The sequence below is a fragment of the Calypte anna genome, chromosome 1 (assembly GCF_003957555.1).
Source record: "Calypte anna isolate BGI_N300 chromosome 1, bCalAnn1_v1.p, whole genome shotgun sequence".
NCBI lineage: Eukaryota > Metazoa > Chordata > Aves > Apodiformes > Trochilidae > Calypte > Calypte anna.
The window spans coordinates 139,158,525-139,180,459 of record NC_044244.1 but is presented as its reverse complement, the minus strand read 5'-3'; the positions used below and the strand labels follow the sequence as shown (position 1 = coordinate 139,180,459).

General features: G+C 35.9%; 1 protein-coding gene across 5 annotated transcripts in view; it reads left to right on the top strand.

The window, feature by feature from the left end:
- Positions 1–20,750, top strand: part of TFDP1 (transcription factor Dp-1) — a 37,791-nt gene extending 17,041 nt beyond the window's left edge. For 4 of the 5 annotated variants that reach the window (XM_030466630.1, XM_030466625.1, XM_030466637.1 and 1 more), the window contains exons 4-12: positions 6,646–6,752; positions 11,444–11,565; positions 12,910–13,075; positions 13,271–13,417; positions 16,038–16,106; positions 16,915–17,066; positions 17,813–17,979; positions 18,557–18,638; positions 19,416–20,750. In XM_030466630.1, the coding sequence (XP_030322490.1) occupies positions 6,646–6,752; positions 11,444–11,565; positions 12,910–13,075; positions 13,271–13,417; positions 16,038–16,106; positions 16,915–17,066; positions 17,813–17,979; positions 18,557–18,638; positions 19,416–19,563 (1,160 nt within the window). In that variant the 3' untranslated portion in view covers positions 19,564–20,750. The remainder of the gene's footprint in view (positions 1–6,645; positions 6,753–11,443; positions 11,566–12,909; positions 13,076–13,270; positions 13,418–16,037; positions 16,107–16,914; positions 17,067–17,812; positions 17,980–18,556; positions 18,639–19,415) is intronic. The other variant, XM_030466653.1, reaches the window with a different exon arrangement.
- Positions 20,751–21,935: the final 1,185 nt, after the last annotated feature.

The following is a 21,935-nucleotide window of genomic DNA, read 5'->3' as shown; positions in this document are numbered from 1 at the left end:
ATATGCAAGGTGGTGATATTGTTAATATTATTTGCAAGATCAAATAATATTTCCTGATTTTTTGCAGTGACTGGAATTGTTCCTCTGGAACAGCTGTAGAGATTGATTTCAGAGCCTGTAACTTGTGCTTTAGCAAAAAAGACTTCTGTCTGAAAGTTGGTTATAAAGTGCTTGTTGTATTATTGTACTCCAAACAGTTAGTAATATCTAAAGTCAAGCTTAGGAAAGAGAACTCTTACAAATAGGAATGGTATTTGAAAAAGTCTAAAAAGATTTCTAAAAAGTCTAAAGGTAGACCACACATTTTATTTCTGAACACAAGTCTTGAAAAGACTGGTTTGTAATAGCTAGAGCAAAGTATTGCTAGTCATATCTAAGGATGATAAGAGTGACATAAAAGTCTGAGTTGATATAAGAAATAAGCACAGTAGAACTTCACACTAGGGAAGATCTGTATCTTCATAAAAGTGCCCAAGTTTGCTGTGTAAGCACTATTTCTTTCTTGGCAGGGGTGTCTGACTTGTTCAGTAAGCAGAGGTATTTTTACATGACTGTGCAGACAACTGTGTGTTGCCAAAGCTTATGGTATATTGATGCCCCAAAAAAGAGTTCAGTGTTTGCTGCAAACTTGTGTTTAAGCAACCACTCATAAAATATCTATTGTATTTGTTATATATGTTACAAACTGCAGCTTTGTGAGAGTGACATCTGAGGAATCAGCTACTAGGACATAATTGTCACCTCTGTCTTCTTTCCCAGATCTTTTGAGTACAGCTTATACATATTCTGCATTATATCTGTGATCTATAATCAAAAACTTGTTTTGTGCTGAGAAGTAATTTTCATGGTAGGTGATGGGAATTGAGGAATTTATTGGGTAAAGACACTCAAGTGGCACCTTTAAGTTAATGTTTTTAGCCTTGGTATGTCTTCAAAACTCTTGCACTTGAAAAAAAGCATCAGTTCAGGCTCGGTGATTTAGGGCAGATTTTGTAAAGCAAAATGCACATGATATACTGTAACAGCCCTTGAGGTAATGGCTTTGCATTTGATTTTCACTTCACCTCCAAGTTGGTTTGAATAAAATTGTCAAGCACTGCATTGTTGACTGCATTGAGACAGCTTAATGGGTTTGAGGCTTTATTATGTTGCTTCCTGCTGTTGTGATGCTTTGAGGTAGAGAAAGAGAGCATAAAGAACTTCAGTTTTGTTTTCATTACAGATTTGGTCAAATATATGATTTAGATGTCTGATTCCCTCTCCTCTTATCTCTTTTCTTACCAAAAGAAGGAAAAATCCACATACATAAGACTGCCAAAACAGAATCTACAGTATTTTCCAGTTAATTCTCATAGTTTTCATGTAATCTTCTGTCAATCGTATGCATCTTAAGCAGTAGTACAGGTACTGTGGCTTTATAGAAATTCTGTTCCGACTTAATTCCAGAAATAAGGAATTTAATGTTCTCAATGGGACTTAGCCTCTCAGAAGTGACAGTTACAGTGGAATTGATTGTCTTTGTCACTTCCTTAAATCTTCTTGTTTATGGAAAGCCTTGCTGGTTTTGTTGGTTTTTCTCTTTTTGTTTTGCTTTTTTTTTTTTTTTTTTTTTTCTCCCCCCCCAAAGAGTCTTACTTGGCTCTTCAACTGACATTCTCTTAGTTATGAATTTAATCAGGAATTAATAGTAGTATCTTTTTGATAACACAAGTCATATTTGACTTGTATTGCTGAGACTGGCTTAATGATATTGCTGTCTTCAAGTAGCTGTTTGTTAAGGTAGATTCTTACTGCTCTGTTAAAACAATTTCAAAGCTTATGTAATCAAGACATGGGCCATGGAAGATTAATTTTCTTAAGTAATTTTCTGTATTAATTTTCTTTATTCTTAAAATAACCCTTTAACTTTCAGTTACATAGGGTACTTACTGAAAAAGTGGTTTGCTGGACAGTTTGCTTTACATTTTGCAGGAGATAGGGATTAGTTTTCATTCTGACAAACCACTCATCTCATTTTAAACATCATTACTTTGGGATGTAATAATTCTGAAAGTGCTTGCAAAATTACCTTCTTACCAAATATTAGTTTCACCATATGCAATATTGCTTCTCTGATAGAAGGCTGACATTTAGTTTGTTTGAGACTAAATGATCAGGAAACAGACATGTTTTTCTGTTGCCTTCTGTTGTTGCATCACTCTTACTGCTCTTGCTTTCACAAGTAAACAAAGCATAAAGACATTACATCAGAAAATGGTACAGCACCTAGAATGAAAGGGATTTCTGCTCTGGAGGCAAGGTGTACCTCAGTTCAGCCTCTGTGATCTGAAACTCCAAATTCAAAGGCAGTACTGTTACATGAACTGGAGCAGTCAGGTTGTAGAAAGATCTACTGTTTTGTCTGCAGAGGGCACTCCTTTGTCTTAAGTTCAGATGTACTGTGTCTTTCTTCTGGGGCATGTCAAGTTACTTAAAATGGCCATAGTTGCCTTTATCACCAGCCTGTTTTACTACTAAAATTCTGCAAAGGATTTTATTTTGGTAGATTTCTTGGTTTGTGAGGTTTTTTTTTCATATGCAAGGAAAGCTCAGGTTCAAGAGTTCTCCCCTAAATGCAATCAGTAGCCAAAGAAGTCTAATTTACTGCATATTCTGTATGAAGAGATCATTACTTGGGGTGGTTTGTAGACAGATAAAGAATAGGTTTTGTTAAAGGGTGCTGCTGCTCTTGCTGTGGAAAATTTAGATTGTCATTACTCCTTGGTCCTAACAGTATGATTATCTCTTTTTTGGCAGCATTCTGGAACTTCCTCTTGATTAAGTTACACTTCCATTTAGGCTTAATGATTGCTTAAAAGTTACTAACAGTGGTCTCCCAAATTATTAATGTTTGGGAGACTGAGAATTTAGGTAGTAGTAATGTCCTCCAGTGTAATTGTTTTGTATGTTTTTCTTGGGCTTTTCTGTGTTTTTTGTCGTCTTTAGGAGGAGAAAAAAAAAGTCAGGAGAGTGCAGTATTAATATGTATTTGTTTTGAAAAGGAAGAAGAGTTAGTGCCAGGGAAGGAAGCTGTTTGCAAACTTGTGGTTTAATTTTTACATGCTGTTATGCACAGTGTATGTTGCCCACAAAGTACTGGATTATTTGGATTCTGTGATTGTTGTAAGAGTAACAGCAATTAAAAAATGACTAGTAAAATTCCTTTGAGAATCTGAGCTGTCAGTCACTTGTGAAGCTCTTAATAAAGTGATTTCTGCTTGTATGTTTAGAAGCCAAACAAGCCACATACACGAAACCACTTCAACAAGAGCATTATGAGGTTTGAAAATGCAGGTAGAGGTAGATAGGAGAAAAATGTTTGCACAGCAAGTAAATGAGAAAATAGTGAGACAAACCGAAAATACTCTTCATTAAAAAGAAACTCCTATTTTTTTGTGGGTTTTGTTTTGTTTTTCCCCTGATGTTGAATATTTATGCTTTTTCCTGTTTAGCGTGATGTCTTTTAGAGGTTGACTTTGCTGCTCTTTGCTCTTTTGCTGCTGTTCTTCCAGTTATATTTGCATTTCCTTGCCAGTCAGTTTGTGGCATATAGACAGAGGTACCTGGCAGTTTTCTGTATAGAGCCAGGTTGTTTCAGTTGTATGAATTAACTCTGGCACAGCACTACAGGAAATGTTCATTTAATTAAAAACTAGAACAAAACATGTTGCCTGCTCTTCCCTTCAGATGTTTTAGATGCAAGACAGCTATTTGTATTCACAGAATTAAATTAATAACATAAGGCTGCTGAAGGCAGTCTAATCTAGCTTTACAAACAAACCAGGGCCAGCCTTGAAGTGCAGAGCTTTCACGAGCTGAATTGTTCCTGTAGTATCTCCAGGGAACTTCCTAGACAGCCTGTTCCTGTGCTTTACCTTTCTCATTGAGAATTTTTTTTCCTCATGTCTGGTTGGAATTTGCTGTGCAGCAATTTGTGACTGCTGCCACTTCTCCTTTTGTTCTGTCCTTTGTCATCTCTGCAACTCTCCATTTGATAGTTGAAGGAATATATTAGATTCACACAAACACATACCTCATCCCACCTTAATCTTCTACAGGCTGAAAATGCCAGGTTCCCTCAGCTTCTCCTTATATATAATGTGCTCTAGTACCCTAGCCATAGTAGCATCTTTCTGCTGGACACTCTTCTGTTAATGCCTCTCTTGACCCAAAACTGAACAGGATAGTGCAGGTGCAGCTTAAAGAGTGCTGATGCAAAAGGGAATAATAACTTCTTTTGTACTTACTTCTGTACTCTTCCAAATGCAGCCCAGAGTGCAGTTCAGTCTTCATTAACATAGGATTGTACTTCTGGGTCACATTCAGCTTGTTGTCCACTTGATCCCCCAGATCCTTTTCTGTACATCTTCCAATCCAAGCGAGCCCTGACCTCTTATTTTGCATGAAGTTACAGTGTTGGAAGTGCAAGATTTTTTTCTAGTTGTCTTTGTTATCTGCATAAAAGCTTTTACGTTACAGCAAATATTTTTAAGCACAGCAGAAGAACAAAGTCAATCTTAAGTGCTGCTGACAAGCTGATTGATGTTTAGGGTGATGGGGGCAATGCTGTTCCTTGTGAAGTTGTCCTACTGAGATGCTGCTAGAAGTTGTTGTCTTAGGAAAAAATTTAAAGCATCAATGTTTAGAAATTATCATGGCTAGAGAATATCTACCTGTGAATTCTTAAATGACCTAGCAATGGTACTTCTGTCCTTCTTTACTCAGTGTATGTTTAGTACTAGAAGGTCGGAAAGTGACATACCCTGCACCAATTTTTGAAGGGCTCAGGTAACTGCAGAGACTTCTGCTAGGCAAATCAGATGGGTACCTAAGAGAGAAGTGAAGTAGTAGGCATATGGATAAATGTGATAATGAGCAGGAATTAACAGAGCTTCTCTAGAGAGGGGAAAAGGAAAATTATGTCTTTCCAAAGTCATGCTTGGAAAGAGTCAACAACCATATGGATAAGAGTTATCTAATCAGTGTGATGTCCTTGGAGTTCTTAAAAATTACAACAACACCCCTTGATTATCAAGGTGCTTAATCAGAAAAGAAACCAAGGTGTTATAAATGGGACAGTCCTCCCATGGGTTAATAATTGGTGAAAACCAAACTAGATAAAATGAGGACTCCAAGTTAGCTTTTAGCACTCAAGAATGATCTTGAAGTCATTCTGGATTACGTTACGAAAATACAGTATCAGTGTTTGGGGAAGAAGCGAATTGACTTTTAAGAATTATTTGCAAAGTAGCAGAGAGTAAAATAGTAAGTAAGGAAAGGTTATCAATTAAATAAGGCATAACTTTGGAAGGCATTTATAACTCTTATTTTATACTGGAAAACTAATCTTCAGATAGTGGTGTTGTTTTCTTTCTAAGCAGTGAGGAGGAGACGGAGGAGTTTTAAAAAAGCCATAGAACTCCAGGAAGCTGACAGAAGATACACAAGCAGTAATGTCATGGTAGTTTATATTGCTCTGCTGTGTTCTGCAGAGGAATGACACACACAAAACAGGGCATGACAGTGATGGGTGTACTTGAAAGAACAGGAAGGCATAACAGACTTAGGAACTAGATAGCTGCTGACATGCTGAAAGATCACTGGAAAGTTGGTTAATAAGGGAAGAATGGCAGGCTACTGCATCCTATTAGAATTTAATTTTAAGTACTTACCTAATGCTTCTGTATTGGATAATGGGGAAAAAGAAAGGAAGGAGAATGGGAATTGTGCCAAGTCCTTCTGCCTCTTTGGCTCCTCTAAAAGTGATATGAGAGAAAGGACTACTAAACCTCCCACTTGACAACCAAATGACATGTTTCAGCAAAATAAATGTCTCCAGTATTTTAAGACTTGTTTGTCCTAGAATTCTTTTTCTGTAGTCAGTCTTGTCTATTTTGTTTGTTGGTTTTTTGGTGGGTTTTTTTGTTGTTTTTTTTAACTATGGCAAGAAGCATCAAATTACTAGAGGATACCTGGCTTGGTATTTTTGTACTTGAATTTTTGTTTTACATGGTTCAAGACTTCTTACCGTCAATGGTGATTGTGGCTGACTTAAGGAACAGGAAGAGAACAGCTTTCCCTCCTGGGACAGTATACTGTCTTGCATGTATTTTGCTCAGATACTGGATTCTTGAAGATTTTTGTTCTTAATTCCCTGCCCTTAGCTGGGAGGAGGCACTGAGAGAAAAATTGAGAGTATTCTTTTGGAAAGATCTGTGGTAACCAAATTTTATCTCCTGTAAACCAGCCTCAGAAAGGTATGTCCTGTGCTGGAGCCATAGGCATGTTTTCTAGGTGGTATGGCAAAATACTTAAGTAGCCACAAAGTTTAGAGGTAGAAGAGGAGGGGATTACGAATACAAGAAATTAAAACATGTCCATACTAGACCACTGACCTTTAGGGTTACATAGGAGAGACTTGCAGAGTCCATACCATGCATCTTAATTCCTTTTGTTGTTTCAGATGTGTAAATGCTTTATTTTTATTTACTCCATGCAGTTCAGAGCTAGTTTCTGTTAATACCCATTAGTAGTATAGATGAAACTGGAATTGCTGAAATAATACAATGTGGCTGACCTGAAGGTATCTATTTGTATTTGTTTTAGGGGTTGTTTCTCTATTGGCTGTTCATCCTTCTACAGTAAATACGCTTGGAAAACAGCTCCTGCCAAAAACATTTGGACAGTCTAATGTCAACATTGCACAACAAGTGGTAAGGAGATATTTGCTGTGTTTGGTTGTTCTGTTCTGTGGAGTTTTTGCTTGGTGGTTTGTTGTTTTTGTTTTGCTACTTGCACATACTGTAAATCTGACTTAGAGAGCTTGATAGCTGGTATCACTTGTAATGGGCAAGATAGTTTAAGCTCTTTTCTAATTTTAATACAAAAATGGCTCTTTTACATGAAGAAATGAAAAAATGACTGTCAAAGTGGGTACTGGAATATTCAGGTGTCTTTCCCTTTTGCTAGTCATGCCATTTAAAATCAGTGAAGTCTCAGCTTTGAAATGTTCCATAGGGAAATGTAAATTGAGTCTAGTAGCACATATTTATTGACTTTGAAGTTAGGTGGAACAACACTGAAAACAGACCACATTTCTTAGCGCTTAATTTAGAAATCTTTTTGTTTAAACACTTATTGTGGGCTTCGTGTGAGGTTCATGAGATTAGAGGTTTCAAATAACCCAGTACTTCATTGGGTAATACATAGGTTATGAGAAATCACTTTTGAAGTGATCAAAATTAAAATTTGGTGATCTGTAAAGAGCTGGTCTCCGTGCATCTGCTGGAAAGCAACTATAGTATGTCAACATCTGAAATGGAATGTGTCCTAAATTTGGTTTTCTTGATGTAAAAGCAGTTCCATATCTACCTTTCCCAACTCTAAGCTCTAACTCTAGTGTGTAAAACACTCTAAGGAGTGTTTTACAACTGAGGCTGCCTGAATCAATATACTACACCACTTCAACTGTATGTAAGTCACAATGGTCTAGTCCCTCTGCGTTAGGCAGTGTATCTGTATAACTGTTTATTAACCATACTTTGCAGCTGTTCCCATGCTCAGATAGTTGCTATGGTGTAAGTGTCACTTTGAAGCAGGAAACAAAGAAAGCAAAAATGCCCAAACCTCTGCATCTTCCCATATTCTTAACTGAATTGCAGATCCAGTGTCTGGTTTAAGTCTTGAGCTTTGTATAGGAAACTGTGTGTATGCTTGAGTTAATGTTGAAAATGAAATGTTCTTTAAGTAACTTATAAAATATTTTCTTTAAGTATGAAAATGAGGTAATAATAACAAAATCACATTAAAACTTCCAGCAATGAGGAAATAATGTTTACAGTGTTTGTGTACATAAAAATTCATGTGTCTTCCATCACAAGTTGAAAATGATAAGTCTTTGTATGTATGTGGTGAATTTTACACTGTGACATTATAAAAGTACTATTAAGAAAAAATAACTACTTTTAATGGTGCTTTTGTTAATATGACTAATGTGGGAAATTTACATTTAGTAATTTTGTTAATCTCTTTTTACTCTGAACATATTAGCATATTTGCATTGGCTGTTACGAGAACAAAGTAAGATACTTAGTTGTCTGTTGTTAAAGAAGAGATGGAGGGTTTGTGTATATAAAGGGAGAAATTTGGGGTAAATTTCTGTTAGCTTTACAGTTCTCAAGGGGATAGCAAGAACCATAAAAAATTACCCCTAGTATTCTGATACTTAAGAGGACAAAACTGTTCTAGCAGTGTGCAAAATGTTCTTGGGAAGCAGATTGTGGGTCTGGCTTGTGACCCTGCTCAACTTGCTTAGCTTAGAGTGGTAAAATCAGGTTTTTAATACTTAAGTACTCCAATTTGGCTTTTGTCCTTTGTTCTGGTAGTCTGATTTGTTTTTCTTAATACTGTCCCCACGTAAGCTTTTCTGTTCAGTACAGTGAAGTGGACTGTGTGGGCTGTCTTGGTGTTCTTCTCCCTTGCCCTGATGTTATTCATTCTTTGAGGAGCTGAACTGTAATCTTGTTATTTTTTTGAAATTAGGAAATTTAGAAAAAGAAGCGTCTGCTGTTTCTTTTATTTTTGCTTCTTCCACCCCCCTAGTCCCTGTGTTTTTTTCTGAATTCAAAGCTTTTATTTTAGGATGTTCCCAGTGACTCATTACTGCTTAACTTTCAATTCATGCTCTTTTCATTAAAAGTCATTTTTGTTTATGAACTTGTGAATTAATTTGGGGGCATTAACATTTCTATTAAGAAGCCAATAATACCAGAGTAATTCCATAGAAGATTCTGAAACTCTTGACTATAGGGGCTTCATTAATTGTGGTTCATAAAAGCACGTAACTCTACCTAGTTTGCAGACTTTTCTGAGTCAAAATGGGAATACAGAGCAGGTTTTGCATGTACTACAGACTTCACTTTTCCACTGTAGAAATGAGCCTGTGAATTTGTACACTCATCCATTTATTCCTTTGTACTGTTGGGTATTTCAAGACATACCTGAGTGCAGGGTTTGCTGCTGACAGTTTGGTTTTTTCCCAGCTGTAATTCCATCCCCTCCCCTGTACTGGCTTGGCTTTCATCTTGCAACACAGTCATACAAATTCTAGATGGGGTCCCTGGGGGATGGTGAATCTGTTTGGGAAATTAGGAAGCTATGGAGTAGAGTGGGTCTTTCTAATTCTAGCCTTTGCCAGCAAGATGTTGAATCATTTCTTCCAGTCCTCCTTATTTTCTACCTAGGGGATAAAAACTGACAAACAGCTTCCCTCTGTTCTTGGTATTGTCTGCATCACTTGAATTTTTACATCACCTGTCATTTTCACAGCCTTTTGAGACATTTGGTGAACAAGATCAGTCAATAGCAGAACTTACAGTATTTTTTTATCAGGGAGAAAGTGAGCTGTTTCACCTATGCCCTGTGCAAGTTTGGCATCCCTCACCCTCATTCTGTTTCCCACAAGAAAATTCTTTATTTTGAAAAGTGGTAGGGGAGGTAGTTGCCTTCCCATAAGAATTAGAAATTCTTTATGAGTGGAAGCAAGCTTCTGGAAAGGGGAGAGAGAAGGACTTAAGATCTTACAGATGTCAAAAGTGCACATGACGAACTTGGGTGTTAACTACTTAAGAGAGGTAGCATAAAATTGAGAGACTATATGGAAGGAAGTGCTGCTGTTTGTCTTTGGAAGCTGCTGAAATTACAAACATGTAATAGTCACCAGAGTGTCTCTTGCATTCTGCATTTAAAGGTTGTTTGATTTGGTTCATTTTAACAGGCAAAAGTACTTCATGCTGGATTTTCAGATTTTCTATTTTATTCTTGTTGAGGCTAAATTATTGAAGCCAGCCTGAGGAAGAAATGTAAAATTTTGTTGGTTAGGTAGAATGTCACTGCAGGAAAATGGAGCAGCTTGTGGGTGGTTATGGTTTTAGGTTCATAGGTTCATTTTAGGTTCATTTCATAGGTTTAGGTTCATTTTAGAATCATAGAATTGGCTGGGTTGGAAGGGACCTCAGAGATCATCGAGTCCAACCCTTGAACCACCGTTGCGGTTGCTAGACCATGGCACTGAGTGCCACATCCAGTCTCTTTTTAAATATCTCCAGGGATGGAGAATCCACCACTTCCCTGGGCAGCCCATTCCAATGCCTGATCACTCTCTCCGTAAAGAAATTCTTTCTAATATCTAACCTAAACTTCCCCTGGCACAACTTAAGACCATGCCCTCTTGTCTTGTTGAAAGTCGTCTGGCAAAAGAGACCAACCCCCACCTGGCTACACCCTCCTTTCAGGGAGTTGTAGAGAGTGATGAGGTCTCCCCTGAGCTGCCTCTTTAGGCTGAACAGCCCCAGCTCCCTCAGCCTCTCCTCATAGGGTCTGTGCTCGAGTCCCTTCACCAGCCTGGTTGCCCTCCTTTGGACCTGCTCCAGGACCTCGATCTCCTTCCTGAACTGAGGCGCCCAGAACTGGGCACAGGACTCGAGCTGTGGCCTCACCAGGGCTGAGTACAGGGGCAAATAATTTGATTTTTTTTTTCACTTCAGCTGATGTCACATTCAATCTGCTGTTCCATTGAGAAGTAAATGTACCCCAAGAAACTGTGTATATGTTTCTATAAAGTAAAAGTATGTGCAGTGTAATTTTCTTTTTCTATATACATATCACCTAGCAAGTTATATTTATAAAAAAAAAAACCATCTGCAAAAGTGGGAGTTTGGCTTCAGCTAGTGTTCACAGATAAGGAAAGTGCCTCTGCTTGTATGAATGAATGTGTGTATTATTCATGATGAAAGTAGCACATCTTTAAGACCACTTACCTGTAAGCCTGATGACTGGAATCAGCTAAGTGCTTGCTCCTAACAGGTTTGGAATGAAATGGTTTTACCTGAATTGGTCTTGCTTACTGTAGTGATCAGATCAGAAAATCTGGCCCATACTTTTTCTCACCTCTAACTTATTTGTATTTTGATTTTGACTTTAGTTATAGAAACTGACCTCAGAGAAAAATGTTCTTTGCTTTCACTGATTTTCAGATCTTCCTGTACCATATATTTATACTTTAACTGTCTGCAGCTTCTTTAAATGTGGTCTGATAGGGATTTCTTTCCCTTTTTGTTTTTTTTTTTCTGAGGATCTGAGTATGCTTTGATCTAAGTTAGTGTAGAATATCATTAAGAAATCGAGAAAGCATGGAAATCTCATTTAAGTATGATAAAACATAAAATGCTCGTTACTTAAAGTGCTCTAAATACATAATTTGTAATCTGGAAGTTTTTGTTCTAGTGTTGATAAATGCAATGCATCTAATAATGTAGGTAAGAAAAACATTATGTTTGGATAATGCAGCATGCAAATATTATTGAATATTTATGATCATTTTCAAATGATTTTATCTTTGTTCTAGGTTATTGGTACACCTCAGAGACCTTCAGCGCCAAATACTATCCTGGTAGGAAGCCCACATACACCTAACACACACTTTGTGTCACAGAACCAGACTGCAGATTCTTCACCATGGTCTGCTGGGTGAGCAAAATAAAAGTTCCAGTTAATTAATTTTCTGAGCTCATTGTGATGGGGTATATACTCTTCAGGCTAGCAATGTGAGAAAAACAGTCTATTCACCTTTCCTTCAAGAAAGGCTTACTGTATTAAAACCAGGCATAGTCACACAAGAATTAATACCTCCTCATGTGTGATTAAAAAGCCAAGAAAGTTTCTGTAAACACTGATGGTTATTCAGGTTATATCCATATAAAGGTTACTTACCTTTAGAGTATTAAGTTCCTGAAAGTACAGAGGAATTTGTCTGACTTAGTTCAGGTTTTAATTTGGTGTTTCTGTTTTTCTGGTTTGTTTCCAAACAATAAATCAATCAAACAAAAACAATAAACAAACAAAAAACACAAAACCACAGACATTTCAGATTTGAACAACTCTATCCTGAAGTATCATTTGAAATAACAACTTAGGTCTTATGGGAAAAGATTTAGATGTAACAAATGCATTCTTTTGCTGTCTTTTCTCATGTAAGCTTGTTTTTAAGGATCTTCAGTTATGTAATTGCTATAAAACTGAAGTTTCATCATTGCCTTGTAAAACAAATAGATCTCTACTTCGGAATTACTCAGCAAGATGAGGTATAGAGAATTGGGAGGTTCTAATGCTAGTACTAATTTTGTTGATACTTACATTTTATCCAAAGTTACAAGGAAATTTTAAGGTGTATAGAAAGCTTTGTTATACTTCCAGCATCTGCTGTAACTTCAAAGCTTTTGTGGCAACTTCACATACTGTATAAATTTACATCTGTGTTTTAGTGATTGTGTAATGTTCACTGAGTTTAATCAGTATCAGCCTGTTGTGTGATGATTTGATTTACGTAAAACAGTGTCCAGTCTTAATTTTTTGTGGTCAAATTAGATGGGGTGTTTAAATTTCAAAAACAAAACCCCAAAACCGAATGAACAAGTGAAATCCAAAACAAACACCAAAAATATTATCTCCTGTAATTAACTTTTCATATTTTAGCATTTATCCTTCTATCCTTTCTTGTCTTGAAGATTGGAAGGCTTTACTTACTGACTTCCTCAAGGAGTATCCCTACTGTTAACTTTCTATCTGTTACTGGAACTATTAGAGTTGCCAGAAGGATGAATTTGTACTGTGTTTCAGCATCAAGATATTAGAATTGTTAATTATTGTAAATTGTAGGGGGGAAAAATTATTGATAAAATAGTTGGGAAGGGGTTAGAAGCAGAATAAAAGGGAAGGCTTGGTTTTTGCAGCAGTGTGCCTGTATTTGAAAAAGAGACATTAAATATTCCAAAGTTCAAATCTTCTTAAAATATATATTATACATATATTTAGGAAGCGGAACAAAAAAGGAGAGAAGAATGGCAAGGGTTTACGTCATTTCTCTATGAAGGTTTGTGAGAAGGTACAAAGAAAAGGAACCACCTCATACAATGAGGTGGCAGACGAGTTGGTTGCAGAATTCAGTACCACTGATAATCACATTTCACCAAATGAATCAGTAAGTATATGGGAGGTCAATTGCATATGAACCAAATGGGGGAATAGAAATTTGTTTTTGAGACTTACGTATTTCTTTTTCTACTTTTAAATGCAACAGTTCAGATGTTACCCAAGTTTACTCATTTACTATAATACATTTGTTTTCATATATTTTGTCACAGATATGTTTTTGATTATTGCACTATTTCCACAGCAGGCTTATGACCAGAAGAATATTAGACGACGTGTCTATGATGCCTTAAATGTCCTTATGGCCATGAACATTATCTCCAAGGAGAAGAAGGAAATCAAATGGATTGGTCTACCTACTAACTCGGCTCAGGAATGTCAGAATTTAGAGGTATATGTATTAGGAAATTCACAGTGGCTTTGTGTTTGAGTAAATGTGTTCTGATCCAACATGTACATGTGATCTTCTGAGATAGCAAGATAAAATAATGTGGTCTGGTTTGACTCTTAATGTGTATTTACAGAACACACACTTAAAGTTTGCTTAAATATGTATTATGTTAGAATTCTTATGTGGTGAAAATACAGCTCTCACAGCTTTTACCATGCTTATCAAATGATTCTGAGTGGAAGTTAAACTGAAAGATTTATATGTGTTTATATGTGTTTCCAGCATGGAGGTCGTGTGGTGCTCAAGAGTCAAGAAGTACTTTTTTCTCCAGATGCCAAACAAATAATACATCTGTGATGACAGATGTTGAATGTAAACCTACATATATGTGCATCACTCATGTATTTCTGACATTTGTCTTGCATGAATATATAAGATATTTTGGGGTTTTTTTATTACTTCATAGCTTGGGTAAGAAGTAACATGTTTTATACTGAAAGGAATTTGTAATTTCTGGCAGGGTTTCAGGGTTTGATTGTTGTTGGGTTTTGTTTTGGTTTTTTTCTGAGATTTGTGGGCTAATAAAATCACTGAGGTTTACTGAAATTTGCTTTATAAGAATAGAATTAGACTTTATTCTTCATAAGTCTAAATCCACTTCAGCAGGACTGAAGTCAGTGTAGAAGCTGGAAATTTGGAAAGAAATGTTTTGGAATCTATTTGCAGAGGGCTAGTTCTATGGAGATTTTTGTTGAATACTGATAATTGATTGTTCAGTTAGTACTGAAATAACTTAGTAGTTGCTAAGTAATAGTAAATGCTACCTGTATTAAGAAAATACAAGATATCTAAGGAACCTGTTTTTTTTTTGAATATTTGTCATCTTAAGGGAAAATTATTAGAGTAAGAGAGTTATAACAAAGGCAAAAATAGTAGGGTGAGTATGTGAGGTGAAGTGATTTGAAGATGATGGTGCTTTGTGCTGAGAAGGGCACTGGCTAGCTGGAGGAATTTTAAAAGTAGTTCTCTTTGGATGTGTCTCACACGGTATGGTATTGCCAGTAATGTTGGAGCAAAAGAAAAAAAAGTGTGACTCCTTCAGCTGGGTTTGATGCTGTGACTGTTGATGTCCTAAAGAAGGGCAGGATAGTATTAGGGCTGAAGTAAAAAAAGGCAACTTAGAATGTAATAATGCACAGTGAAGGTTCATGCATTTAAGATGAGAACAAGGACAGAGTACCAAAGTGAGAAGTTAGCTGAATGTTGCAAGAGGAGGAAATAGTTGTTGAGGTACAAGTGTAATACAGTATTTGAAAATAATATTCTTCTGTTTAATAGCCCTCAGTTTTTCTCCACAAATTTTTACTTCATACAAAGTTAGCTTTTAACATTGAAGTTTTTTGTGGCAGTGAGTTTCAGATGCATTAGATGCTTCTTAGGAAATGTTTTGAACATGCTATGTATAGTTGATATCCTCTGACTTATTTTTTAATAATTTTTAAAATCTGCTTTTGTTGGAAGTGGTGGGTACTTGGTCATTCCTTATTGACTTTCTCCATCCTATTAATTTTTTTTTAGATAACTTACCTGTTCTCCCCCATTATTTCATTCTCCTTTCTATTTTACCTATTCCCTTGTGTGAAAATCTGTTCTGTATACTGATAATCTTGATTCTTCTTTTGTGTGGTTCTTTTGTGAAATACCCACCCAACCTATAGAATTCAAAGTAGATGGGTTTATACACTGATGTAATGATAATTTCTGTTCTGTTATCAGTTTCTTGCCTAGCAATTCATATTTTTGGCTGTTGCAGTGTACTCATCTGATGGTTTTGTAGATACTCTAATTTGGGATCTCTACTGAATGTAATTTTATTTCTAAAATTCACATTAATGGGGTTGTACTTTCTCACATCTACCACATCAGGTTTTGAGCTAATCACTCAGTGTTAGAACACTCCAAGAGTGCTTTGTGTCAAGCTTTCTTTTTATGCCAGGTAGCCCAGCATTGTCAGCAGATTCTGTCCCCTTACTATTTATCCCTTTACTATTTATTTTACATATTCTGATCCTCTGTAATCTTAATAGCAGTCTGTAAGTCCTTGTGGGAATCTAGTGAGCTTCCTCCACGGGGAAAGCAATTTATTTGCTACCATTTTATCTGTAATATTTTATGTTATTATTTAGTAAGTATTTAGTACTGTAGGAACTTAATCTTTAGTTCCATAGCAACTTCATTTCTTTAAGCATCTTTGAAGGATCTTCTCCAGTACCTCCAATATCAGCAGACTACAGCAAGTGGATCATTCTGGTCTAAATGCTCTTTGCCTCCTTGAAAGAGTTTGGATAATTCTTTGAGGCATATCTCTGTTTGCAAAGATATTTTTACCTTCTTCCAGATATATTGTACTTCATTATCCAATGTTCTAATTCTGGTCTTTGTTGTAGTTTCCATCAGTACTACTTATGTGAATTTTGATCATTAGATCTTTAAATAACCACAGAACCTTAAAAGATTATGCATCCTACCTGCAATGCTGTGATACTGAAGTGATTTTAGGGGGAAAAGATACAGATTAAAAAAAGAATTTATTATTAACAAATCCCTTTTCTGTCTTAAGGTGGAGAAACAGAGAAGACTTGAAAGAATAAAGCAAAAACAGTCTCAACTACAAGAACTCATTCTACAGGTACAGTCAAGGTACTCTTGTCTATAGGGCAAGGTAACATATCTGTATGCCTCTTGTTTTATCCCACTGAGGGGGTATAGGCATATGCTTTTTTGATTCAGTCTAATTAATAGGCTTTTAATTCATGAAGTTTTAATGGTAGTTTGGCTGGGACCATGCTGTTGGCCATTACCAATGGGGAAGCTAGAAACCTTCCATGAGTTAGGATGGACTCTGCAGTTTCAAGTATGTTTAAACAGAATTTCTGCTAAGAGTAGCTGTGTTACTGTGTCCTCTGAGTTTTCCAATTCAGTTCTGTAATCTAGAGTGCGTCTGTAGATAAAATTGTGTCTGAAGAGTCACTAGTACTAGTTGAGTAATTCAAAACCTGATGTCAGATGTTCAAATCCCAAGCATTAACTGTTTTTTAGAATATTATGTCAGTAAAAATACAGTATTAATCAAACAGCTGTTCTGGTGGAGTGCAGTAGCTACATTGGAATAGTAAACAGGGAAATTAGCATGCTGTGTGAAAATCCCCTTTTCCAGTCATGATTATAACTTCATTCCATCAAGGATCTGTCCTGGTACAGTTACTGGAATGTGCATTTTTTTTCTCAGTTAAGTTTTACCATGTTGTATTTTTGCTGTTACCATTTGTGTCTCTTCTTGCATCTTAAGATGCAGGAATATGGCAAACACTCTTCTTCCTTTTCTGCACTTGCTTGCTGCAACCATTGCTGGCTTTCTTTATCTGAGGGGTGTTTTTTCATTACCAGAATGGTGAAGGTTTAATTCATACTTTTTGTATCACTATTGCTTTTTCTAGCAAATTGCCTTTAAGAACCTTGTTCAGCGAAACCGTCAAGCAGAACAACAGGCAAATCGACCCCCACCTTCCAATTCTGTCATCCACTTACCATTTATCATTGTGAACACCAGCAAGAAAACAGTGATTGACTGCAGTATTTCAAATGACAAGTGAGTTAACAGATTTTTCTGTCTGGCTTTTGGTACAGCTTTGAAGTCCATGCTGAAGTGTTCATCTGGATTTGCTAAGAATGAAATCTAAATACATGTACTCTTCAAGTAAATTTGTAGATTGATAGCATGCATTTCAGTTGAGTAAACTCATTTTGACTAGAAACATTTAATAGAGCTTTTTAATAAACAGAATAATGGTGATTACACTTTTAAGTTCTTTAAGACTTAATATGTAAGATGTTAGAAGCAAAGTAAGGCAACTCTGTGAAGTTTGAGATCATGCTTCAAGAAGTAGTGTTTACTTCTGGCTTAGCATGATGAAATACACCCAGCAGAATTTTAAGTGGATTTTGCTTTCATAAATGCTGTTCTCTACTTCTGTTTGAAAAAGATGGGGTTTTCATCTGAAAAGAAGCTGAATGTAGCTGTGGTTTCTACTTGCACTATTAACTAATTAGAAGAGCTTAAAAACATTTCTAAAAACTACGCGGTAGGCAGAGGAACAGTATTAAAGAAAAAATAATAAAACATGCAAAATACTTAATTAAAACTCAGTATTTGTTTAGCTGGCCTGTTAAAGATTTATATAATGCGTGTTATTGCAGGTTTAGTTGCTTGTGTTGAGTCACTAACACTGTGTGTTAAGCTGTTAAAATGCTGCAATTCCTGAAACTGGCAAGGTAGTTGAAACTTGAAAGTTAGCTGAAGTAATTGAAGCTAATTGAGATATTTTTCCTTTCCAGGTTTGAATATCTATTTAATTTTGACAATACTTTTGAAATTCATGATGATATAGAAGTACTAAAACGCATGGGAATGGCTTGTGGGCTAGAATCTGGAAGCTGTTCAGCAGAGGACCTAAAAATTGCAAGGAGTTTGGTTCCTAAAGCTCTGGAACCATATGTGACAGGTTAGTTAGAGTTGTTTTGTTTTCTTCTTCAATATGGGTCTCAAGTTAAAAACAGGAAAATATCCAAGATCAGTTAATTTCCACTGATTTGGAGTGAAGTTTTCTAACCAGTTCTACAATACGTATGCTTGGTAGTGTAACTTGAGAAAGAAATAACAGAGGTTCATAGAGAATAGGCTGTTGCTCTTTCCAGAAACACACTTTGCATTATACCAGGCAAGTAGATCCTTGTAGTGTGTGAGTTGATTCATCTGCAAAGGCAGGTTGTAAAGTGCAGACATGGTCCTGGCTTCATTTTGTACTGGTTTTGTTTTCATTATGTAAGAATGCTGAAGACATCTGACTTGCTCACTTCACTAGAATAGCTTTTACTGCATTTTGAAATTCTGCTGTTGCATTAGCTGCTTGTTTTTAAATCATGGTTATGGATACAGTACATTTTGGTGTATTCATTGTACAGTATTTTGGTGTTTTCCTTGCAAGACTTACTTTCTGGATTTTAAAAGCATTAAGAATTTCAACTGAATTAGATGAGTATTTTGAAGTATTGTTGACATCTGTATTGCTTCTCTTACAGAAATGGCTCAGGGATCAATCAGCAGTGTATATGTCACATCTTCATCAGGTTCTGCATCAAATGGCACAAGATTTTCAGCCAGGTGAGGTGAAATTATCAGTTATTTTTTAAAGTCTGTGATCATCAAAGGCATTAATCTGGGATTAAATGCTTCATGAAACAAGTTCTAATTAAATGTGGTGTGAATATGTGTTTAAGGTTATTCTCAGACATCAATGAGTATCTAAGCTTTGGTATACTAGTTTCCCAAGTTCTTCCACTTGCAGTCCCTTCACCCAGTCTGTATTGATACTGGGGACTGCAATACAGTAGAAAACCTACAAGATTTTTGTTTGTTGCTTTGGGGTTTTTGGATTTTTTTGTTTGTTTTTTACTAGAAAAGCTTAATGAATAAAAAAAATTTGAGCTAAAAATACAGCACGTGTTTGCCCTGAAATAAGAAGGAACTAGGAAAAGCTATTAATTTCTCAATTTTATAGTGCTTTTAAATTTTTATAGTGCTTTTGAAAGACACTTGTCTTTCTGCAAGTATCCAGTGCTGCATAAAAATATTAAAGAGCTTAGTTAGCCTTTATACTAAATGCTCTTTACAGGAAACCTGGAAAGCATACTTCTAAGACATTTGTGAAAGGATTTCATCTTTATCTTGAACCTAAGGGAAGAAACATAGTAAGAACAATTTCAAAATGACTGTTTCTGCTTTTGAGAAGCAGTTTTGACATAAATTAGAGCTAAGGTTGCAGTGGCAGATACATTAAAGAAACAGAATAGATACATGATTGTATTTAAGACCACAGTAAAATAGAAAAAACTTAAACAATGCCAACTGGCTTTTTTTATTATTATTTTTTTTCTGCAGTGACTTTTCTAATGGTGGAGATGGGATGTTGGCTACAAGTTCAAATGGATCTCAGTACAGTGGCTCCAGAGTTGAGACACCAGTTTCTTATGTTGGAGATGACGATGACGACGACGACGATTTTAATGAAAATGATGATGACGACTGATGCCCTTTGCTTGTAGACTATTTTTTTGTTAAAATTCAGCAAGCTTCAGGAATAAATTGTTCTAGGGAGAAGTGTCTCAAATTACTTTGCCCCATCCCTCGAGGAGAATATTGGTAAGCAGTTCTGAGTTTAGAAATTGCACCTCTGATAAGCAAGCAAGGATTGTTTTATGTAGGATATTTTTAAATGTGGTGTGGATGTGTGTTTTTGATACCAGTGTGTTAATGCAGAGCCTTTATTTACTCTTGTTTTAGGGGTTTTTGGTTTGTTGGCTGTTTTTTTGTTTGGGTTTTTTTTTTACTTGAAGGAAAATGGATTTTGCCCCAAATGTTCTTGCGAAGTTTGCTAAAGAAAATGTAGACACATCATTGAGAAATAAAATACTGTCCTTCTGTGGAAAATGAATACACTGAATGGCAATTTATTTGGAGTGTATTTTGATTATGCCACTTTTTGAGGGATAGTGAGCTAATGTAGTAGTGTTTTTTGTTAATCACGCAGTGTCCAAAGAACCAAACAAGAAAGATACGTCCTACTTTTTTACATGTTAAATTCCAGAAATGTTGTTGTGAACTTATTTTCCCTTAAATTATATCTAACATTATGATTCCATCAAGTTTATATACTTTTCACTGTATGTTGGGACATACGAATTACAAAGTTCTAGGCAAATGTTTACTGCCAGTTGGTGCAGCTATATAAAATGTCTTGAAGGTTTGGAATGATTTATTGCTTATGGTAAAATTTGCCTGATTTCTTACAGGCAGACTTTGGAAACTTTTTATTATATAGTTGTTTACATACTTATAAGTCTATCATATAAAGACATGTACTGAAACAAATGTTTGTATTTGTTTCATAAGCATCTTCCTGTAATCTATTATAAAGTTGAAATTAAATATAGAGAATGTTTTAAGTTTTTTAACTCAAAATTTGTCAATCATTTTTAATAGTTCATTTTTATAAAAGGAATTTCAGGGCAGGTGGTAGTCTTTTTAAATTTATTCACAAACAATTAACTGCACAAATACTGTCAGCTGCCTATTCTAAGACAGTAGTCTTTTTATTGAAACACAAATAAACTTTTCTGTAATATTTTATGGAATATAAAGAGACTATAATTGTTTGACTTGTTTAACCTTGGCACTGTTAGTTTTTATTAATAAAACGCGCATGGGCATTTTTAACAAGCTCTGTGGTTTTTCTAATTTTAGGATTATGTTAGAACATTGCACTTCCTCTCGTCTCAAGACCTAGAATTAACTCTCTCAGGATGCTGCATCTGCACTACAGAGGGCAAAGATTTTTTTGCTTTGATTTAGTAATTTTTCCTTATAGTTCTTGGTAACTTATGATGTAAAAAGTAGTATTTTACCATGTATGCTCTCTTCTTTCACATCCCCTGTTGCTCCTTAGAGTGTCAGGCCCCTCTTCATACTTCAGCTTCTGTGTTTGAAATCCTATGCTTACTGTCTTACCTTTTCATCCCATACTCCTCAGTCCTGGCTTTCTGCCACACAGTCCCATGAACACAAAACAGTTCTTCATCTGCTTTTCATATACTTCCACTTCAAACCTCTTGGTTAGATCCAATCCTCAGCTTTCACTGGAAAGCACAAGTTATTGAACTGAGTTGGCTGCTCTGCAGGCTGCTGTCAGGATTTGATGCTTTCACAAACTGCAGGGCACTGCTGCAAAGGCAGCTAGCACTGTAAATGACAGCACTGTGGTCAGGGCTCCTGGATGTACTTAAATCCTGTGACAGATATAAAGAATGTTACATGTTTTTTCTCTGAGGGATTTTGACTCGACAGATCTGTCGTAAGGGGATGGGGTTGCTTACTACAGAGCAGTTGGTACCCAGTGAACATTTTCTAATTGAATTGTATTACTGTAGTATGAGTGAACCAAAGAAATTATTTAATTTTGTGAGAAAACACAAGGAAGGTGGTGATTGAATGCAGTCATTCTTTGTAGTGCTAATGCTAGAAGCAAAGTTCTTGTTGCAGTTGAGTCAGCTGATTCGAATTATCTTTGCTGTTGAACATCATCTTTATCTGCACAGCCCAACTATAGTTACCAAGGAACATTTGACAGTCCAAGGTGGTTATGCCAGTTTTCCCTTATGTTCTAAATCTCTAATATATGATCCAAGGTTTACCTGCAAAGTTTTTACAGGTGTGTTAGATAAGGAAGACTTGAACACATCTGAGAGTCTCCTTTTGGTTCTTATTAGTGGAATAGAGCTCAGGTGAGACTTGCTCAAGGTGGGAGTGAAAGTGCAACAAAACATAATTTCAAAATAAATTTCTTCATTTGCTTTTGGTTGCTGATGAATCTCAAATAGAATTTGACAATTTAAACAAATCTGT